Here is a 23,970-nt window from a genome sequence, read left to right as displayed (position 1 = left end):
CCTAAACAAGACTAAGGATTTTGACTCATACTTATGCTTTGGTTTTACAGCGTTACCAGCTACTTCTTCACTGAGGATTCAGGCTAATTCGCTGGAACACTAAGCTGAATGGCTACGGTGTGGTGGCACGTCCTCTTCTCCTGACTCTGCTAAAGGGAAGCAGCTGTTTCCAGCAAACAAGGGTATGGTGCCCAGTTTCCACAGAAAGCTTGACCAAAGCTCACCTGTTAAAGCCCATCTGTCTCAAAGCATTCAGTGGTTTTAAATTTCAATTCAGTGTGTGTACGACACTGATCATGTGTACGCTACTGCTTTTTTTTTTTTGTTTCATCCATCAGTTCTTCCTGTAAGCACCTCCACCCATGCCAACATCAAAGTTAGAGTACCTATGGTACTTGATATGTATCTTCAAGCAAACGTTTAAACTAATTCTTTGCATTTTGTTTGCTTCAGCAGATGCACAGCCCCTGCTGCCTAACTTTATCAACTATTCCCTTTATACATTATCAGCTCTTCCTCCCCATTTCAGGCAGCACAATCCATACCCATGTCTACGCAGCTTCTCTTTTCTCCCCAACACACCAGTACATTCTACAGGATGTGCCAATTGCAAATACCACAGGCCATTCAATTTAACATTGTTCTGAACAGCACTGCTTTTTGCCTTTAAATTGCAAAGACGCAAAAATCCTCATTCCTAATTATTTCGGCTATCTCCATGCTGCTGGGTGCAGACAAATGCATTATATAAATGGTATTTGCTGAGCTATCCATTAACACAATGCTTTTTTTTTTTGCCTTTTTTTTTTTTATTTAATGCCTCTACAGTAGGAGAAACATTGGTTGCCATTTCACCCACATTCACATTTCTAATTTTCATTATCACTGTTCCATTTCTTCCCGACTTTGGTACTACGAAACAGACGTGCCAGAAAACAGGAAAAAACTCACTGTAGCCTGAATTAAAATCGACTACTTGGAAACCTGATATTATCTTGTTTTCGCTGTCTACTCTGCAGTTCCTTTAACTAAAACACACTGTGTGGTTACGCAATGTTGCAGCAGTTTCCAGGCCATTCACTGCTCTTCGACACAAGATACTTGATTGTTTATCACCTCCTTTTTACTTAATCACAGCATAGGAACCTACAGAACAAGTTTTAACCTCAGCTCACTCGAAATGCACACAAAGTCCTGAAAAACACGTTTAGCAATGCCATCATCAGGAAGCGTTTTACACCAAGCAGTGCTAATAGGTGTAATTAAAACTGAATGACATAGTTTTCCTCCCAACATTCCCAAGAGGACAATGTTTTCTTTCATACGCTTCTGTGCTTCCCTCTGACAAGTTTTGACATGCCCGCTCGTTCAAACTCTAGTATGAACACCCCCCCCCCCCGACACACACACTTTTAATACAATAGTACCCAAAATTTTGTCTGAGCAGTTCCATCATGCAGACCCCATTAGCAGTCTACTCATGCTAAACCAACCTGCTACCTCTGCAGCTTCATGGACATAAAGTATCTGGCAAAATGGATGTTCCTTTAGCTCAAAGCTTAAAGTGAGCATCTTTCATTTATTCACAAAGGACAAATACAATACAGAACATAATGGAAAGGTTTACTTTCAATAAAATATGGGTGAGTTAAAATATTGTTTGAATATGACAACAGTTCACAACCGTTTTTTAATTAATAGCAGCTTAACAGTCAGTGTTGTTAGCTTAAGAGCACAGCTGCTTTGCCAAAGACAATGGCTCTTTCATGTCACAATTTCAATGGATGCCTGCAAGTACCACACTCTCTTAGGCAGTATATGCTAAATAAAACTCTGGCCCACAGCTAAGCAGTGCATTTTTGAAAAGGTATCATTTAGCTGAACAGGACAAACTTTTAAACAGTGAAATCATCAACTTAGTCACAACTGCTTAAATAAGTAGCTTTTCAGAAAGAGACAGCTGAGATTTGAATTCACTACTTGCGTCATTTTACTGAATAAAATGCAGAGAAGCATACAAAAGTGCTGTGCTTCACTTATCCTGAAATCTCGTGCTGAAGAGTTCTCCCCATTCCAAACTAGAGTTAGTTCACAGCTTGAGATATTTTAAAGGTCACCATGAAAAGTGTCTTTAAGCCCTATTAATATATTCAAATCTTCCTTAGTACAGCTGCCTCAAAAGCTGCAAATCAGACTGGGGGGAGGGAAGAAAACAAGTTCAGATGTGCCTACTGTAGCAGAAGGCAGAAAAAGAAAAAAGCCATTTAAACTCGAGGAAAGCACATCCAGGAACTAAAACGTACACGTTTAAAATTACAACTTACACTTCTGAAGCAGGTCTCTGCTTGTAATAGATGGAGCACGAGCTATCACTGCTGAGGGGTCTGAGGACTGCACACAGGCACCGCATTTTGAGAGTGTTGTGGCACAGCTTGGCTCAGCAACCCCTCAACCGCAGCTTTTAATTTCCTAGTGCTAAACTTCCCAGTCAAGCTCCTCTCCCGGGGACTGTTGCTTGGCGTATGACATCAGCCTGCACACTTGCAGGCTCAGGGATGCACCAAAGTGGGGGAGGCACAAAGAGTTTTCTGACTCAAGCTGATCTGTATTCCTCGCTCCAGTTACTCGGAGTAATTGTGATGTTTCAGCTCCACAAATTTTATCCAGACTGCTAGGTCTGTGATGCAAGTGTAGAATATGCTTTGGACGTGTTATCTAAGAGAACAGGAGAATCTAGCAAAATTAATGTTTGAACAAGCAAAGATTTGTGAATAGCTTTCTTCCAGCTGAGAACTGGCTCGACACTTGCCACTTTGCAAAATTAAAAAAAGCAGGCGTGTATTACTAATTTTTGGCTGCCCTTTCATCAAATTAAAAAATTTTGGAAACGTTTTTCTTCCATTTTGTTTTAAAATAAACATGGTGCTGTTTAAACAAAGTAAAAAAAGCTTAAAAACCTGCCCCCCCCCAATAATTACATACTTAATGCTGATTACATTGGGTCTGTGCTCTCCATACTTCTTCAGAAGAGTTTTATGTCCACTGATCAGTGGGGCCTGTTAGACTCTTTTTTCCATTATGTTATCCACCCTTCAGTGAGTTCTATACTCAAATATCTTTCCTCTTGTGATTTTGGATGCAGTCCACAAAGTCCCAAGTCCTAGCTTCTGCCTCCTTTTTCTTTGCTGGAGTTTCCCCTCGCACTGAACTTTGTGGCTTGTGATCTTCCCCAGGTAGGTAACATCTCATGTTCCTGGGACTCCTTACTCCACTGCAATTATCCATTTCTGTACTTTGTATCCAACTGGGTTTTTTAATTTATTTGAGGGAAAGTCATTCTTTCATGCCTTAGGTTGCTCATCCTGTTTCTTCTCTTACTGGAAGGCAAGCATATGTCTATGATCAGAAGCACACACAGCATCAATGCTACTTTGACTAAACACTATGCCCTCGAGGCAGTCCTGCTCTCACCAGCTAGCAAAATTCTCTCCAAAAATAACACCTACCCTTGGACTTGAACTGGGATTCTCAAGAAAAACTAAGGCATATTAGAAACTGAAACCTCATACAATGCAGCCAAAGAGGTACGACTGTTACAGAATAACGTAAATAACGTAGGGATCACGTACAGCGGCACTATAGCCCCGATGAGAGAAGGGAACAAAGAGAACAAGGTAAGAGGCAGTGGTGGAGACATGCAAAACACTGATCTCTGCAAGAGCCACCACTCAGCTGTACCTGACCAGCTCCACCCCTTCAGCTCTAGCCAGTGGCTTAAGACACAATTACAAGACACGATGACAGACCAAAGGAAAAATGACAATTCTTAAAAATTCTTGATTCATTACACAGAAAGAATTTTAATTCTGGAAAAAATATGCAATGGCTCTGAAACAATTCCTGAGACAAAAAGTACCTACCAAATTTCAAGACTGTATGAAATTGGAGAAATTATGTTGAGTACCAACTCTAACATAAAACTTAGTGCTACAACTGGAACCAAGAAGAGAATCTGCTCCCAAACTTAATAGAAAGATTGTTGTTGTTGTGATTATCAGAGGCAAATACAACCTCAGAAACATGCAGCTCTGGAGCCTGAACTGCTGTATGGGCTGTATTAGGTTTTATTTCCATTTCTGCATATTCATATACACTCAGGTCTCTAATGATATTAATTTCAAAAGTTTGACTATTAATAATTAACTTAAGGAAATGAAAGATGTTTGCGGCTTTGAAGATTTGAACATGAAAAATCTCTTATTAATATAATTAACCCCTTCACCCCCAATTGTGTATTTATATAAACACACATATATATGAATATATGCACACACACCCTTATTTTGTACTAATTGAATAAAAGCCCCCATGTTGCTGCTACATATGATCAAGAAGCAAATGACGAAGAAGAGAGAGGAAACACAGGCTGGCATTCATACTGAATGGCATTTAAAAAAAAGAAGAAAAAAAAAGAAAAAAAAAAAAGACAGTCACATTCCAACTGAATGCCCCTTTTACATCTCCAGCCCCATCCCAAGTACTGCTATCTAGAATCGACCTCACAAAAATGCTGTTCAAAAAAAGAAGCTTTTGACTAGAAGTCCAAAATAATTCCCAGTAACTTAATATCATCAGGTTTTACCTATACATATGCATACACACACAGAGCCTTTACCAGATGTCAATAACATTTTAACAGGTATTACAACACTGCTTGAAGAACATGCTTGATACTTCAGAAAATGACATATAAAAACCTCATACGTGTAATATTCCATCAAACCAGATGATTGCTTACAATTTTGATGTTACAGTAAAATTATAGCAAATTTCCTTTAAGTTGTTTTTAGTCAGTGACAGCAAAAACACAAGAATAAAACTAATGTATTTTATAGAATAAAAAAACAAAACAGAGGTAGAGTTTCTGAAGTTTCATCTAGAGCAATTATCTAGGAGATTTTTTTGTTTCTTTTTTGTTGGTATGGTTCCCACCAAAAGCAAGTGAACTTAAACTACAGAAAATACTAATTCTGCAATGCAAGAATCTGACTTAAAATTATCTGCTAGTTTTTTTTGTAGAAAGGCTTTGGGAAGCACAGTTAATGCATATGTGTCCAGTTTATGAAGTGCGCAGAGTTCATGGCAAGAAATAATCTGCTGTAGACAGTAAGAATTTATGTTCCAAATCAAGCCGCTCCAGACCATTCCTTTTTCCTCTCTAAAATGCTACTGAATAGCACAGTTGTTACAAACATGAATTCAAATCCAAGAATTCAGCAAATATCTGTTTCTCTGCCATATTTTTGCTGGTATTAACACACGTATAATGCTTTTGGGCCCTCTGCTAAAACTATACTGCAAAACCAGCCAACAAATCGTCACTGTTTCTTAAAAGTCTTAAACCTCAGTCTGACATCTCTGAAAAATTCCAGTTCAATATTAATCTAGTATTCACTGCAGTGTAGCTGTTTCATTATTATTACAATCATGACTATCCTCAAACCTCACAGTAAATTTTACATTAAGGTTCACTAGGGATGCTTTTACACAATAAAAACATCTCAACTAAATAGACAAGGAGATAGTTCTGAGTATTCTTTTCTTCATGCCTTCAGTCTGTTATTCTTAGCAGAAAAGTTTTTTTCCCCCCCCTACCTTTAAAGCAATGTAATTAAAAGCTTTCTGGCATTCTGAGAGGAAGAGGTTCAGAACTGCTTAAAGCAACCTTCTGATTTCTTCATGGCAGCTGTTGCAAGCAGAATTTTTAGTCAAGCCACTTGCTACCTACAGCATTGGTGTTCAACAAAAATGAAGGGCTTAGAATAATAAAATAGGGGTAATTAAAAAAAAAAAACAACCCAGCATTCACTTCTGTTGACTCATGCCTGGCAACACAATAGCATTAAACAGAAAGCCCTTTCTCACAACTTACCTCCCCTCGAGCTATCTCTTACAAACAATACAATTGCTTTGAACCTACTTCCACATCCAAATTACTTAACTGCTCTATAATACTTATATTGACTCCACACGGATTTGATATCAAGCTGACTTTACAGACCAGAAGCTGAATTTTTCTTAGGACAACCTATGCCCAAAGCAACACAGAAGAGAAGAAATGCTACCCTTCTCCATCTGCAGAACAAATGGCTTTCCTTCCTCGCATTTCTAGCATGGTTTCTCAAACATGGCTATTCCCTCTGTTTTCCAAGAGTTCTGAAAGTTAGGATAATCCTTTACAAATATCTCCAAATCTTAAGAAATGTAGATGATCACTTTGCTATCACTTGTCATCTTCCATCTATAGATTAAATCCCAGACCTCTCTATGGAAAGAGCATAAAGACACAAACAAACAAAAAAATCTAAGCCTGAGAGTATTAAAAAAACCATAAATGTGGATCACCTAAATATTTTACCATTTACAGAAAGTAGATGGTACTACTAGAAGTAGGCCATTTAAAAGAAAACAAATACTAAGGGGTTTCATTAGGGGGTTTTAAACATGTTTTGTCTTGTTTAATTTTAATTCATCATTGATTCTGACAAAAAAAATACTTTCTTCCTGCCTAAATTGCAATGTGCATTTGCAGTTTGATTTTTCAAAGTGGGGTTGGAACATAGCTGCATGTCTTACTAACGTAAGTGATAGTTCATAGTATTTGGTAGCTAGAAGGTTTTTTTATTTATACTGTTACGAGTAAAGCTCACAAGTCTGCCACATATTGTTGCTGTTAAAACAAAATGCAAGTTCTTGGAAGAAGGTTAACACTATAGAAAACAACTCAATTATGCTCCTCTTTGTTTAGGAAGAGTTAAGAATATTCAAAATATGTTCACTTTGGTCCATCACAACAAAACAAAAAAAAAAAAGGGGGGGGGACGGGACACGACACCGAAAGAACAGATAACCTGCTAGGGTTTGTCCTATGTCTAACCTTCAAGAGAAGGCCATGGTTCCGTCCTGCACCACAAGCAAACATAAATAGCCCCAAACTAACAGCTGCTGCAGCACATGCTCATCAGGAGAATACATAGGACAAGCTTGTGAAAGCATACTTCTTTAATCAAATTCTGGCCTCGACTCTCTTCCTTCAAGGTGATACAGGGCATCTTCTATGCAAATTCAAGGTCAGTCCCAAAGCTGAGCAACCTTCATCAAGTTAACTCAGCATCCTACTACTTACACGCAGGAAATACTGATTTTGTAAACTTGAAAAGCTCGCACTCCTTTCATATCACTCAAAAGTAAAGCTAAGGGGTATACCATTATAAAGTTAAGTACATACAAATGTACAGGCTTTTACAGGGCCAAGTTACAATTCACCAACTGTCTACTAGTAATCATGTCAATTATGCCATAATTCCACAAAATTGTTTTGATCGAGATTTTTTTTTAAACAAAGATGACAATCAGTACACTTTGTTTTACATAGAGTCCAGCATGCATTCTTTAAATGTTATCAACTATTTGAGAGTATTTTCTCATACTGCCAAAAGTGACAAGCTGGTCCTGATCACATGGAACAGCTTTGCATTGTGGGTTTTTTTGTCTTTTTTGGAAAAAAAATATATATATATACACACACTATTTTTTTTTCTTAAACAAGCTCTACCATACCAAATGCGTATCAAAAGAGACATCACAGCTTTACAACACAAGTGTATTTTATGCACTTTTTTGTATCAGACTGAAAAGACCACAAAGTAAACGTACCTGTGTTCTGTGAGAACATTTACTGCTGATGGATGGTTGGCACAGTATGCAAGGTATAAGCTTTTCATTTGTGGCATCAAATTTAGAAAACATCCTCCAACCCTCTGCTGAGCTTCAGGCAACCTAAAAACAGAGTAATAAAGATGAAATTAGCGTAATACCAACCAGACACAGAAATAAATTAAAGCCTGGAAAAGCAGTATATACTGGAGGGTTTTTTGTTTGTTTTTGTTTTGTTGTGGTGTTTTGTTTGTTGGTTTTTTTTTTTTTAATAAAAGCAACAAATAGATTTCTATGGTCACTGACCAGCAACCAACACCTTTCTCTTCCTTCTTTACAGCTTCAACCCTGTAAATGTCAGGCCTGATTATACCACCACAGTATAGGCAGAATACGGTACATACCTGTAAGATGGTCATTCAGCAAAATTTTTCAAGAATTTCAGTCAACATACCTATCTGTTAGAACAGTTTACTATCCACTTATAGATGCCATGCCAAATCTTAAAAGCAGTATTTCAGCACTTAAAAACTGGATGGAGTAGCAACAGGATTCTCTCCCTCTCTACTCTACACCAGCAGAGGTGATGGATCTTTTAATGAATATTTTAAGCCTAAGTACCATATTAAGCTCTGATAGCACAAATAGAAACCAGTTACAGTGCAGCAGCAGGCTGTTTTTACACAATTGTCACTCATCTTGCTTTTTAAGGACCATAAAGCACTTTTATGTTGATTTGTAACCAGGGCAAGAGTGCTGCTTTACCACCATCAGTACAGAAATACTTTCTGTGACTCATACTTTCTTCATCTTTCATGCTTGAAAGCACCACATTTACTAAGCAGTGAAGGAAAACTTCACAATTCTGTTCAGAAGAGCTTATTTTGTCTAGCATAAAATGGTGCTTAAATAACAGCAGCCTCAGTGACTTTGGCAAAAAAAGATGACTCGGCGAGAGAAACAGTATCTAGAAGAAAAGCTTACTTTCACACAGTCTTGGTGAACCTAATCAGTTTTGATCAGGTTTGTCAGAGGAATATACACACATTTATTCACATAAATAAGGGAGAACAGGATATGAAGAAAGATAATGTGAATATACACGGTGTACTTTCGAAAAGGTTTTAGCAAAAACCATCATCTCAAATCGCAGTAAGAAAATATCTGGAGTATAAATATCTGCAATTGGCTGTGTGGCACCAGCTTAGAACTGGTACAGTCAGCAGAAAGTAAAAGTCTGACTTCTGATTTTGCATCTGCATAAGCAGGGGGAAAAAAAAAAGAAAAAGAAAAATGCAACTCTTCCAGTCTTATTCTTAGTATCTCCTTAAGCTGCATACTTCAGATGCAAATAAAAGCACACTCACGTACTTTTTAAAATCTAAAATAATTTTCAAGTTAAACACAAACTGATGGGAAGCAGCATATACTCTAACCAGCCATGCTTCCTTACTGCTACCATATCACCATTCTGAGAACACTCAAAAATATCCATACTAGATTGCTTCCTATGTGGGAAAGAATAAATTGGACAAACGACTGAATGATATCGTAAGGGTGTCAGAAGGGATGAAACCCTATTATTTTCCAGAGAGCAACTCCCACTTGAAAGACTAAGCCTCTTCAGCATCAGGTTGTATGGCCAATAGCTGACTGTATAACCCACACTGAAGCGAACCAGAAGATCGGACACTAAGTTTTCATCAGTCCTAGACTACAAGCTTGGCCCTGACACCTTGTCTAAACCCATTGTACAACATGTGCAAGGAGATGAAATGTTTCAATTTCTCCATACATTTCCTCCCCTTGCATAAAGGCTGCATCTCCTAACATAAACATGCTGAGTCTTTGCTTCAGCCTGTTTGCAAGATGAGACATACAGTGGATTTTGTTGTTTTATCATCCATTTAACTACTCTTAAAACCAGTATTTCACACTGCTCTAAAGCTAGATGAATCCTCATTAAGTACTCAACAGACATACTCTTACCACAGTCAAAGGTTTTCATGCTAACGTTAGTTCCAACAATTCTCTCTGGAAGAATATTGTTTGTATTAAAAAAAATTTTTTTTAAGAGTCCAGATTTTCTGTAGTTGTCCTGAACATGTGCATAAAGTCTCTAAATATCAATATTTAGCATATTCCCTCTGAAAAAGTGAGAGATGCTCCAGTGAATGTCAGTAGAAAAGAACCATTCAGCTTTCCAGGGCAGCCGCTCCTCCAGGCAGGGAACAGTCCCATCCTGCTCAAACACAGTCATCTTGTCCCGCTCCTTAGGTTTGCTCATAGTAGTTAAAATTCAAAGTTCATCCCAAGAAATATTCCCCCAAATTTCAAAACAATAAGTCTGTCTCCTACTAAACTGTTCTGTCCCTCTGAACTGTGGTAAGTGTGGGAAGACCTACCCAATATGAAGTCAAAATTGACCGTACAGACATTCAAAAGGCGAGGCGGGGGAAACACGCTTCCTCATTTGAAAGCAACGTTCATTATAGATACTCAGAAAAATGACAGCTGAATCCCCAGCTAGCACATCATGCCAGATACACTCTGATCACATTATCAGCGCTCCTTACATTAAAGGCTAGGGCCCATATTTTCTTGAAAGAGAAATAAAGATGCAGACAATAAAAGTTTAAATTCTGAAATCAATAGAGTGGCTGCTTTTGCAGGTATTTAGGGGAAAACCGGGGGCATTCCCCAGCATACTGAGGGAATGCTATGCTTACAGCCTTCCAAGCAGCATTTCCTGCCTAGCAGCTGGTCCCCTTTAATAAATCTAAGCATGAGCTAATAATACGTTCTTCAAGTAATAGATGCAGCAAAAGTCTCAAACTCTGAAGACATAACTCAGTATTAAATAGTAAGAGGCCCCAATAAACAGTTGCTGAAAATGGTTAAATTGTCTTTTCATACTGTAGTGGTGGGAGGGGGAGAGTGAATTATGGCTGTTTGCACCAAGCAGACATCTGTGTCTTCTCAGTCTGCTGTTCTTTTAGCAGAATGAAAGACTGACATTATTCTCTTTTACATGTTGCACATGCATTGCAACTTTATACTGCACATTCTTTGTTGAATTAAGATAATTAACAGACTTTATGAGGGGGTGGCAACTCATCCCCTTTGACTTCTCTAATTCATGCATTAGTTGCAAGTGTTCTACTATTTTTAGAGGAACAATTAATAAATTACCTATATCTCCTTTAACTGCTGAAAAAACAATTTAAAGCCTATCACCACATCATATAAACCTTTTAGTAATTGTGTTCAGTAAAAAGCATGATGTTACAGTTTATTCTGAAGTTGCCATCCCAATATTCTTCTCATATTCAATACTTTTAATTAAAAAGGAATCACATATAAATATTTTATTTTTATATATTAAAATGATATAAATAATATAAATTATATAATATAAATTATAATTAATAAGTATAATACAATTATATATAAAATAATATAATAAATAATATAAATAATTTTATATAAAAATATATAAAAATAAACATGAAAATAACTTCAGTTATAAAAAGGCCAAAGATGCGTTTTAATTTCATTTACAGAATTAGAGAACTGTAACAAAGCCTCTGCTGTTGTACACATGCTAGAGGCATCATCATACGACTACATCTAAACTACCTAACAGATTATCTGCTTGTTGGAGTTACATCCGATAGCCATCAGTTCTGTTTCTCCAGACTTAAAATGGGTTCCCATTGCATGATAATTTGAGAAAAGAAAGAAAATACCTTGTTGCTCAAACTTACTTTAAGATTCCGATCAAAACCAGCAATCAGAACTGGACTAAAGCTTGACTGGCAGCTGACAGAGAAAAAGTGACATTACAGAATATCTAATTATGTCCTGCGTGTTCTGAAGAAATCTGTCTTAGTTTTGGGGTCAATAGATATTAAAACATTCCGAGAAAGGCTGTGGAAACTGCGATGAATCCAGACAAATTTAAACACAGACTAACAGAGGCAATTTTAAAAGAAAAGTAGATAACAAGATGTAATCAGCATCGTATGTTTTCTTTTTGCAAGGAAAAGATCAGATGTCCCTAAGTTTCCCTTAACTGTGTGGTTACCATAGGAGTGTCATGCAGCAATCTATGTCCATATATATACACACACACACACACACCCCTGCAGAACCTGCCACAAACTGGAAACTTTCAATTATCTGAATGGCATTTTCTGCTCTTCCTCATCTCCTTCCACAGAAAGATAAACAGCAGAATTTCCTGCCCCTCTCTCAGCCTCTCGAAGGAGCTGGAGCATCAATGATAAGTTTGCTATGTTTGCAGGAGGTCAGTGCAGAAATGTCCTGAAGTTAAAAGCCAGTAGCAGGGAAGACCCAGGACAAGTGAATGTCTGCAAAAATTATTAAGGGATAATTGTGATTAATGACTACAAGGGATGCAGTTTGCAAAGAAACACAAGATTAGACGTTATCTCCAGAGGCTTCACAGTTAACAAGGTTACTGAAATAAGGGGGACACTTCGCAGCTTTCTGAGCTACTGTTTGCACAAATGGAAGCACTACTCAACTTATTCAGAATCCATCAGTCTAATTTTCAATGCTCTCTTCACAACCATACCTCTCACTATTTGTCTGTCTGCCTCACCTCTCAGACACCAATTAATATGCATGTTTGTTTCAGGCAATCTGAAGACACTGTGTTCAAATTCACTTAACATTGTTAGCCTTATTTCTGTCGGTACTCACAATAACCAAAAGCAAGTGACAATACTGGGATAAACCTTTAACAGACTTAATTTGTATCTGCACTCCAAAACCAAACCTGAAACACTGATTAGTTTTGGATTACATTTAAGCAATGTCCCTCTCACACCCTGGCCTCCCCCTCTTTTTTTTCTTTTTTAACTCCCATTCCACTCCAGGATCATCCCAGAACATGAAGTATCTGCTTGCACTCAAACACAGAACAAGATAAAGAAAAACAACACAGTTACTGTGACTGCAAGAGCAGGGACATGAGGGAAAGAAAGGGCAAAACCCAGCTATGGCTACTATGGGGCAGGAAGATAAGCCTGTGATACTACCTAAAAGACAGCCAATGCCTTCAATTTGCTACAGAGGAGATTATACCTAAGCAGTCCATGCAAGCTGGTGTCACCAGCCAGCCTGTGTGTCACGTCCCCCCCCACTGAGAAGTACAGCCAGACTGACAAATTCTATTCCCAGGTGAATGGAAGAATTTTTTTTTGGAGTAGGAGACATCTGTTCAATCTCCTGCTACAAAAATACCTAAAGAGCAATACTTCCAATACAGATCATTTACATCAGCACAGAGATCACCTGACGGACACTGACTTTCTTCATTCAGAGACTCCTCTGCTGTGTGAACCACTGCAGAACTGAGCTTTGGCACTGGATCACGGATCTCTAAAGAGGCCTAGACCACCGGACCACTTTCTGTCTTCAAGAGAGCAGAGCACGGAGTGCTCTTGCTCTGTTCAGTCACTTTTGCAACTGAAGACTCCGGCAGCATCTCTCTGCCTTGTCAGTTATAGCTCTTTTCCATCCATCAAAACAAAGTGCACTTGATCAGTCAAAAAACACACTTCTGAAGCAGATCAGCCAGAAGGTTCTCACTCAGTGCTAGTTAGACTCCTTTCATACACCACTTTTGTTTGGTAAATAAAGCAGGGAAGTCACAAAGGTAGAAGTAACCCCAGACAAATCCCTCTGATGGTGCCCAGCATGCAGGCAGGCAGACAAGAAGCGTTCCCAGGCCTGTGACAGATGGAGCAGCCCACAGGAGCACCACAGTGATACTGCAACAGAGGCCAACCTGGACAAGTTCAAAGAGGACAAACCTTCAGCAATGCACCAGAAGAGCTTTAAGATTGGGGTCGGGGTGGGAGGGTGGCACACAATCAAAACGAAACCACATCCCCAAACAATTCCTTGCCCCAAAACACACAAAAAAGCCCCTACAACATTATGTGTTCTGAGGGGAAAAAAAAAAAAAAAAACAACCCCACACCAAACCACGTTTAACAACATGAGAATTAAACAAGCCAATGTGGTGCAGGCAAGAAGAAAAGCACCAGAAAGTTTCTGTCACTGAAGTACCTGCCAGGATTTGTTAAGAGAAGACTCAAATGAGAAACTGACTCGAGTGGGGTGTGGAATTCAAAAAACATTCAACTCTCATGCCCAAGAACAGGAATTTGTCAAGCAATGTAGGCTGGTGGCACTACAACTGGCATTTGGTCATTCTGACATGTCAAGTTAGAAAAAACATGACACCAGATGCTGCAATATGAAGTGCCTGAATGATGGAACTATAATCTCTCTGCCAAGACGATAAACCTATTTTTGGCCCAGGAGCTACTGAGTTTACAAAACAGGTTCACCAGCAAAAAAACCACGGCAAAATGACAAAAAACAAGGCAGCAGGGCAAGTATTCTTCTACACAATAGGAATTATGATGGATTAGATTCAAAACAGGAGGAAGCTGGACGCTGAAGTCAATATGCTATGATGAAAATTAAACTGAAAATACAACTTGGCATGACCAGCATATTTATGAAAAGAAAATAACACAACACATTTGCAGTAACCCTTCAGTAGTCCTGGGGCATCATTTCCTCTGCCCACCTACTAGCATCCAGTATGTTCCTAATGTATTACGCAGCAATATTTCACTTACCAGGAAGAAGAAATAAAGGACGTTATGAGAAGGTGCTCTAATAGAGTTTAAATCAAGGAAGGAATTCTAAATAAGCTTTCTGAGCTTCAAGCTACATTATGATATCACATTAATCTACATACCAAAGTTAAAACACAGCTTGCATTAATATTTGTTTAAAGGCATATGCTCTTCCACTCTTGTTTTTAAGACCACCTTAATCAAGAGTTTTAAAAGATGACAGTCTGTTCATGCAAGGTACTTCATTTCCCTAACTTCTGATTCACAGAAGCAAAATCATGGTAACAAAAGAGTGAGACAACAAAGCGCAGTGACAAGAAAAGAAAGGAAACATTTAAGTATGTGAACAAACAGTCTTTCTCAGGGATTTAGACACCTAACTGATCAAGCCTAACTTGCCAGAAAGAATATCCTTCTTTCTCAAACACAGTGTGGAAGAAAGACCATTTCAAGTACGTTTCCATCCCACTGCTGAATAGTCATCCAAACTACACCGTCCTCCTTCCCATTCTCTCCAGTCTACGTTGTCTAGAGGCAGAAGAGAGGGAAAGAAGCCAGGTGGCAGGAGGACATGGGATCCAAATTCAGCAACAGACCCAGACACACATTACTGCCTAGTGGAGACGCAACTTATACTTTGTCAAGACAAAGCGTCCTCTTCACACAGGGCAGCTCAGAGGAAAAGAGGAGGAAGAGGTCAAAAGAAGACACATTGAGCTGATCTAAAGATCACTGCTGCCAAAGGAGGTATTTTCTCCTCCACCCAAGACATTCAATCCTCCTCACAGCCAAGTACTCCCAGCAGAATGAAACTTGCCTAAGCCCTCAGTAGCAGTTCAAATTACTAACTTGGCTGAAAACAAGCAAATGTGGATTAGCAAGTTGCCTTAGCTCACCATGTGGTCAGACAAAACCAGAACACAGGCAAGGAAAAGGACACAACTGAGGTTAGGAACAGGAACTACACTCTCAGTGGAGTTTCAACACTAGACAAGTGTTAGGACAATTCAAATGTGACATGGTCACCTTCCTTCTTAAACCCCCAAGTGCTGAGGTACAAGCTGAAAAATATCCAGCTACCACTTCAGCCTAACCTATGGAAGGAGCACAGGTGTCTTCATCCCCTTCTTCCTGTGCTTCATGCTTCCTATATGGTACAGTACAGGCATTGAGGCTATTTATTTTTTTAATTCAGACTGCTCTTTCTGCCTATCCTGCACGCCTCTCTCAGCACATTTTGACGACCACCATTGTTTAGGACAGAAGAATACTAAGCACAAGCGTTCTCATACAGCATCCTTCATCGAAGTCACTTACCCCCTCCTCCACTGTTCCATCACAACAAAAGCTCCCTTCAGTCTTTCTCTTAGTTTAAGAAAAGACTTAAAATTCATGCTTCCAAAACAAAAAACACCACCTCCCCACTGGTACGCAATTGCATCATGGAAATTCATAAATTGTTTCCAAACTACGTCAGAATTCCTACCTCTGCAAGCACATCCTAGGGCCAATATCTATCTGCGCAAGCAATCAATGCATTATCCAAACATCTATTACTGTACTGCTGTAGCAACTATCCTTAGAGTGAGAGGAACAAAAATTACCACAAACAACATACACAAGTAAAATAATAAAAAAATATTTGCTTGTTAGAATTTTACAGTATCTGGTATGCATAGTACTTACTTGGTGCATTCTTCTAAAGACTGTACAAGCATTTGCTGGAAAGAACTTATTTCTTCTAGGTTTCCCATTAAGTATGAAGTATTTGCTGAGTTTAACCTGGAGCCAAAGTAAATAAAAGGTGTTTAGGTTTGCAGTTATTGACTAATTGTGCTTTAATAAAACCTACAACCTTAACAGAAAATGCTTACTGGTTCTTAGATCAAAGACCAGGCTGCTTTAGTCAGCAAACAAACTGCATACAAGCAAGCTCTGCCTCAAAATCTCACAGTCCACACAAGAAAATACACGTTGAATTGAAGTTGAAGTTTTGACCATGTAAACCCTCCCCAATACACGAGAGATCTCAAACTTAATTTAAAAACAAAACAAACTCACATACTTTTCACTGGCTTGTAATGGTCGCAGGTAGTTTGAAAGCATTGTTTGTAGCTCCTTAGCATATTCATTTTCTGTTTCTAATATATTTTGTAGCACCTACAATAAATGACAGTTGCTAATTAGTATTTTTTAAGATATACTTCAAAATGCTCAAATCAATACCAGTTTTAAAGCATACTAAAATTTACTTAGCACTAGGAAAATTTAAATGAGTGTTCCTACATTAAAAATTTAAATGTCAGCAAGAAAGCATTGAATACTATACATCTATGAAATTCACAGGGAAAAAAACCCACCACACACACACAATATGAGCCATCCTTTAGCCACATACAAAAAAAAAAGTGGTAAAAAACTTAAAACTTTTACTGTAAAATTTGAGAGCTATACAGAGTGTTCTTCCAAAGCTAGGGGTAATTATTCCTCCTATATACTTCAGAACAGCCAAAGATCATCAGAGGTTGGTAAAGCACAATAGAAGTTGTAAGAGAAATGAACAATTAGTGTTGTTTTTTCCATTTCAATTACAAGACATTACAACTAATCTTGCTAGCAAAGTGTTTACTTATTCAGATGCGCTGCTCTATCTAGAAGGTCTGAATGTTAACAGATTTATAAATGTCAAGTAATTGACAACTTTACTTAGCGATATAATTAGCATTATTGCATTCATTTTAAAACGGGGCTGCCTAACCTTCCACTGGGAGTGCAGTAATGTACACTACCATGAGAAAATTACAACAGATTCTGATGCAAAGCCAAGAATTTATAAAATACAGCACATGCTTGTTTTTTGGCTGAATGTAAGTCAAACAATTGGAATACTCCCAGTAAAATGCTTTCTTGTATATATTTGGGACATCTCCTAGGAGTCTGCTTTAGGATATCCTCCAATATATTTTCACATCAAGTTCTACGGTGCTTCTAGCAGGTGAATTATTTTTTGTCTCCAAAAAGTTAATGATTTAGCAAGAGGATCATCAGAATTAAATGTAGTTCAATGAACACAGCTGAGCTTTGAAAACTTTTTGCTATTCACTGGTCATAAGCCACACCACAAACCTTCTCATTTTGCTACATGCCATATTTGTCAAGCCTACAGTAATATCTCATTTCAGCATTTATAGTAACGACTGTAATTGAGTGCATTATTCACTGTTGTAGTCAATACTCTTTCTTAGGAATTAAAAAAAGCCATTCATTCCTAAATGCAAACCTGATGAAATAACTTTAAATAGCTCGGTATGTCAATGAAGAATTCACTGTTCCTTTCATTGGTGTCATTGATTCTGCTTATTCCTTGAATGCTTCTATTCATTTGGGGGGGGAGAGAGAGGGACCACTTTTGAGTTCATTCTTTTGTTGGAAATCTGAATCCTGAACTGAAGATTAAAATGTCTCCGTTCTCTGCTAAACACTATGACAGAAGAATGTCACAGGGAAAGTTATGGCTACTAACTAGGAAACCACAGCATAAAGTACAACATGGGCACACAAATTTTTAAAAAGCGAAGGGTTTTTTGACCACTTAGACCAGAGGAAAAAAAAAAAAAAAGAAAAAATTTCCACCGATCATAGCACTAATTAAACCCCATTCTCTTACACATCTATAAAACAAAGTCAGTCAATTGTTAAAATGGAAATGTAAAAGTACTTGGGATCTATGAGGTTCAAAACTAAATCCAAGACCAACCTTTTCCAGTATTGCTCTTCCTACAAAAATCTCCCAGCCCAAAGTAATTACAGAGCCATTAGCAGGGAAAAGGAGACTGAAAGCCAAGGACAAACACACAGTGTCCTGATGAAGCACTGAACAGCATTAAAGGACATTCAAAAATAAAAATCAACAAATTCGCTAGTGATCTTGAAAGGCTGAACCACTCTCCATTTTCTTGATGAGTACTTCCATTCTTTGCTATAAACAGCTGTCTGAAAAGCTTGAAGTAAAAGTAGTTTCACGTTGGACACAACTCCATTATTTTCCTGTGCTGGTTTGGATTTTTATTTGAAGATTTTCTTTGCAATACGGAGAGTATGGGATTGGAGGAAAAAGACTTAAAGGAGGAAGAAAAAAAAAAAAGAATGGGGAAGCTTAAAAACTAGAATTAGCAACCTGATACATTACTGAAAAAAGGAAAGTAAATGCAACTGTAAATAAAACTATGCTACCTAGAGTACCAGATACACTTACACTGCTTTATGTTACTCTAGTAGTTCAGTGTTACACAATATTTTAGATATACACAGTTTTAAACACTTCCCAAAACACATTAAATCTATTTCTTTTTTTTTTTCCCCCAAGTACAGTTTCCACTGCGTACAACATTCTTTTACTTTGAATATCTTTTAAAAAGAATAATCTTGCTTACATAGCTCTAAAACATCAGTTCTGTGAAATCTCACATCCTTCCAGCCTGACTTACCTACCTCACTGAGAAGCTGTGAGGATTAAATGCTTGGACTGTGCTTTGAAGCGATAAGTAGTACTGCAACTCAGTATTTTGGCACCAGAGCACCCTTACATTCCTCATATCCACATCTTGCCCGCATGCGCTAATAATCACCTTTCTTCCCTTTCCTGCTTTCTGCGCGTTCTGGCTGCTGCAAGACCCCATGAGACCTCGAAGACCTTGTTTCCACAACTCCATCACAACATTTGCACAGATAAGACCGGGTACCAAAAGAGCAGCATTGAAGCGGCAGCTTTTGCAATCCGTAACACTGATGAATGGCAGGCACAGACAACTGAGCTCATACAGCACAAGCTCTCTCAATCACACGGCATGGAAAATTCAAGCATGGTTAACAATTCTGTCACGCAAAACCCCAGCCATCTCCCTAAGGCAAAAACCACCACCCAAAAATGGATTTTAAATGACCTACATGAAGCTGATCGCCTTCCAAATCAGAGGAAGAAAAGGCAGATTTGACAGCTACACTCGGGCATGATCCTGTAGCACATTCCCCGTTTTATGGGAGTAGTATGGCACTCAACTGAAATATCACGTACTTCAGCAAAATGGTGATCAATGTCTAATTTTCCCAGTCACAAGAATCTGAGAGATGTCTAATTTTCCCAGTCACGAGAATCTGAGAGATGAACCCCTTAAAACAGGCCCTCGAGAGGGGCAACGTAAAGCACCACACAAGTATACCATATCTCAAGGGTCCTCAAAAACTTTTATGAACTTCAGTAAACACAAACTCTTGACCCAACTTCAAAAGTGTGGCCTCAAAAGGAGTGCTTATTTTCCATCACTTCTCAAACACTTAAATGAAAAATGAGATCATCCAAATACTCATACTATGGAGAAAGTTCCCCATTTCTTTACCTGCTTTTAGAACAGCTACTTAATCTCAAGGCAATTGTCCTGTAAGTGGAGATAACCTAATTTTGTTTTGGAGACAAAGTTTTAAATTCTCAAGGGATTAACAAGTAAAAATAAAACTCAGAGTAATGCCTGCTCTCTCTTCAGGGAATAACCTGCAATAATATGCCTGCTTCTTCAGTAACAGGTTACTAAATTACTTCTACATGAAAAATGCTTCGTGCTTGATCACGAGTCTGGTTCATATTACACACTGCTGTAGACTTGTACCATTTTATGGAGGACAAGTCCTTGTAGCACTAGTCATTCTCTACTAACCTGCATTCCTGAGCCAGGCAAAATGTAAGCATAAACCAAATGTGCTCTGTCTTCTCAGCAACACCTAGTGCAAGGTGCAGCTAATAAAGCATGTTGAGACTAGAAGGTATGTGATTTGTGTTATGAACTTCAAATGGAGCTCTGTGTATCCATAAAACTAAAGAACACGTTTACAAGGGGGTGAAGAACAGAGGAAAGTGGTGAAAGCAGTCTCTTCTTTACATTTAGCACCCTTCTCTTAGCTTATCCCAGCCCTTCTCCCAGAAAGGGAGATTAGCAGAGCTTCTCCTACCACTTTCTGAACTTCCTCTGAACTGTCCTTTGATTTTGTCCTCAGTCTGACGAATGTACCCACAGGTGCTATCTGCACCTGCACAAACCCTTCCCTAGGAAAAACAGCAATAAATAATCATGAGGTTTACAGGCTCTCAGCACATACCCGTATGGTGGAAGATAGCCACAACATAAAAATAGCAAGCAGTCCCAGAGTACCAGCCTCAAATCATGCTTGGCTGTCAAGAGAGCCTTTAACACAGATTTTAATGCTTACTCTTTAACTCGGGCTACGTCCTTTTAGCTACCAGTTGCCAAAGGTTTATTTGGAGCTGTTCTGTTTTTACCTTAGTATGGGCTCAATTTTGTTATGAGTGCATAGGCTTCTAGCACAGGGAAGTCCCATGTCTACAGCTTACATATTAAGACAGAACAAAAACTCAACTCACAGGTTAAACTGCTTTCACTGCAGTGAATGGGTTCACTATTTTGTCTTATCTACATATAAAATAATTATTTTTAATAACTATTAAATTATTTTTACAGTTATATTGCCATTGGAAGCACTTAGTATTTTTCAAGAAAATCTAGTTGCTTGCTAGTCCAATTTAGGTTTTAAGCACAACAGTAAAATCTTACTTCTCTGAAACAAAGTGCATGCTACAGCATAGCCTCTCACTCTTTAAACAAAAATAATAAAATGGTGAGCTTAAAAATAAAGTGGGAGTAATTTCACCTTTTTCCACAGTGTGGCAAACAAGACAATTATCCAATTCACTGCAGACAGACTTGAAAACAGCACTCTAGGGCCAGTGCTCTAATTTACTATATATACACTATTATGAACTGGTCATTTCCGCCCCCCCCTGCCTCCCACAATACAGCATCAACAGTTAATAAAAAGCTAGCAGTCAAAACAGCGGAAATCTTATTACATCAGTTTAGTGCACCAAGAAGTTGCACCTGAGTAAGATGAAAAATAACCTAATTCCAAGAGCAGGTATGATGGTCACCAGTTTCACTTTTTTTTTTTAAATTAAACTATTTTAAAAGCCAGCTGTGGCTGTTTCCCAAAGTATATAGTAGCTTCCGTCTCCCTGATTATGATAATAGGTTATCCAGGGAACAATTATAAAAAGCACACAAGCCAAAGGTGATATTTCAAAATGGTATGGCCTTTTATAACTTAGGCCATAACTTAACTATGGTTTTACACAAATCCAAACAGTGTACTTCAGTGAAAATAATAGGAAGTAAATATCACCCCCAAAAATGGTCTGTATTACTCTTAAAAGTAAAATACACAACCACAAGATTCAATTCATTTTGGACACAGTCAAACTGGAGTTTTAGTTAAGCCCAAATTAAACAGCTGCAACTCCTACTTTTCATCATATTAAGATCTATCAGAGAAATAATAAAATAAGATTATATATGAGGCATGTTTTTAGCACTGCCTTTAAAATTGAAAAAAACCATAACACCAAAACCAACCCAAATCTAAAGGACTGGTGTTCAAGAGAGCTGCCAATTTATTTTGATTAAAAATTCAACATAGATATAGATTAAACTTAAGAACAGTATTCTGCCTAGTAAAGGAACTAAATCCTCTTTCCTACCTTCACTTCCATTTAATTGTATTGAAAAACACAGGTTTTAACACCAAAACAATAGAGAAGACATATTTGCTACTACACACTACAGCAACTTTGGGAAAAAAAAATTACTATAAAGAGATACAGTGAAAAACAAAAAAAGTAAAACTGTTCAATATTTTGTTGCTGGATCTACCACAGCAAGATCATTACTTCCTGCAGTCTGAAGGAAGGTGTGCCTGCACAGGTACTTTCCACTGTGACTAGCAGGTGTGGGATACAATAGCCAAAGAATTGCAGCCCTCCCTTTACCATGGAATTACGGCTACCGGCAGAGGCACCAGGCAAGCCAGGGGGAGGGGAGGAGCAGGAGGTTGCTTCATTGTTTTCAATTAGGGGACTATATGCAAAACCGCTCTGTTCTTCCAGGTGGCTGGTGTTATTCATGCCACAACCGCAAAAGATGAAAGCATAAAACGACACTTTATGATCCCTGCTAAAAACTTACAAATAAAATGAAAAACAATGGCAGTTGCTTCAAAGAAGAGAGAAAGAAACCTTGTGTTTTGGTTTTACACCAGCAGGGAGCAGTGGTTAACAAAAACAGTAAGATGCTTTTTGCTTCCCAATGTATCTATTGTTATTAAATAAAGGATTCTCAAAATGGTTACAACAACACGTTTGAAGCCAGAGTTTGGTATGCTTCTTACATGCATCTACTAAAGAGGTCTGACTCTAGGTCAAGAATTCCTGGGGGTGCGTTAAAGGCTGACTCTGGCTCTACCGCTTTTGCTGTGAAATCTATCCATCAGTGTAAGGGAGAGGTTCCCGAAGTTAATAACCGAGTTGATTTATAAGCATGAATACAAAGGAGGCAAATTCATTCAAAATGTTCAATCTCTTGTTCAACAAAAAGGACAAAAATATTCCTAATCATTTTAACACAGCAGTTTCATTAATTCACAGAGATTGGGGAAGACTGATTGCATATTTGGGGGACAGGGGAGAAAAGGGAAATTAACAACTAGCAAAGCAAATAAAATGAGTATAATACATTACGGAAATGTCTATTATTCACTTACTTTAGACTATAATTTTGCATCACACTTAAGAATCTGCATGTGTGATACTCTATTAAACTAATAATGATCTTGCTTATATAAGAATTCACTAAAACCCCTATCTAGTTTTGGCACTAAGGTTCTGACGAGACTGCCAAATTTTTTGTGCAGATAAGAACATTTAGCTAAATGACATTCTACTGTATATAACAGCTCACATGCAGGAAAAAGGATCACTTACCACATTGTAATAGCTTTTGTTAATTGCAGACGTATCAAAGCCTTTAGGTGGACTCTTCAATGTACCTGATTTGGGGGAGACCGGTTTTTCTGAAATGTAAGATAGTTTTGTGTCAATGGGGTGCAATTTTATAGCTCAACACTAGAGGTCAAACAAACTGTTTTAAAATATTTATCATAAGATACAGTGAAAATAGTGCTTCACTGAGAAACGTACATACTTGTGCTTGAAATTATTGGTAAAGAATCAAAATGGTTCACATGTTCACAATGAGTGAAACTCTAGCCTCAATGAAGGCAAGTAGAAAAACTCCCATTCTTTTTCCTGGAACCAGAAAGTCAATTAATAAAATCAGCTTTTCCGAAGTTATTTTTTAAAAACAAAACATTGTCACAGACTGCAATTAAAAAAAAAAAAAAAGACCAGGCATTTCCAAACACTACACGCACTTTCAAACAAAAGTCATATTAAGTTTTAGTATCAATTTAATGAACTCGGTAAAAGCAAGTGACCAATCAAAGGCTGAACATACCAGAGGTGGGACATTACACTCAGTCTGGTTGAAATAGAGAATCAAAACACTGTACAGGTAGTGGAGTGACTTACCAGATGCCTACCCCAGAAAATCATAGAATCATAGAATAGGTTGAGTTGGAAGGGACCTCTAAAGGTCATCTAGTCCAACCCCCC

General features: G+C 38.1%; 1 protein-coding gene across 8 annotated transcripts in view; it reads right to left on the bottom strand.

The window, feature by feature from the left end:
* The window catches only part of ARHGEF7 (Rho guanine nucleotide exchange factor 7), an 88,048-nt gene that overhangs the window by 37,011 nt on the left and 27,067 nt on the right, over positions 1 to 23,970 (bottom strand). For 4 of the 8 annotated variants that reach the window (XM_009276065.2, XM_009276064.2, XM_009276068.2 and 1 more), the window contains exons 5-8: positions 23,281 to 23,369; positions 16,465 to 16,559; positions 16,086 to 16,181; positions 7,717 to 7,839 (exon numbers count right to left, since the gene is read on the bottom strand). In XM_009276065.2, coding sequence (XP_009274340.1) covers positions 7,717 to 7,839; positions 16,086 to 16,181; positions 16,465 to 16,559; positions 23,281 to 23,369 — 403 coding nt within the window. Of the gene's footprint in view, positions 1 to 7,716; positions 7,840 to 16,085; positions 16,182 to 16,464; positions 16,560 to 18,886; positions 18,984 to 19,027; positions 19,179 to 23,280; positions 23,370 to 23,970 lie in introns of those variants that run through there. The other 4 variants (XM_009276069.2, XM_019471224.1, XM_009276070.2 and 1 more) reach the window with 4 other exon arrangements.

Source organism: Aptenodytes forsteri, unplaced genomic scaffold (genome assembly GCF_000699145.1).
Source record: "Aptenodytes forsteri isolate BGI_AS27 unplaced genomic scaffold, ASM69914v1 Scaffold96, whole genome shotgun sequence".
Taxonomy (NCBI): Eukaryota; Metazoa; Chordata; class Aves; order Sphenisciformes; family Spheniscidae; genus Aptenodytes; species Aptenodytes forsteri.
The sequence above is the reverse complement of the archived record's forward strand: the minus strand, read 5'-3'. Positions and strand labels throughout refer to the sequence as shown.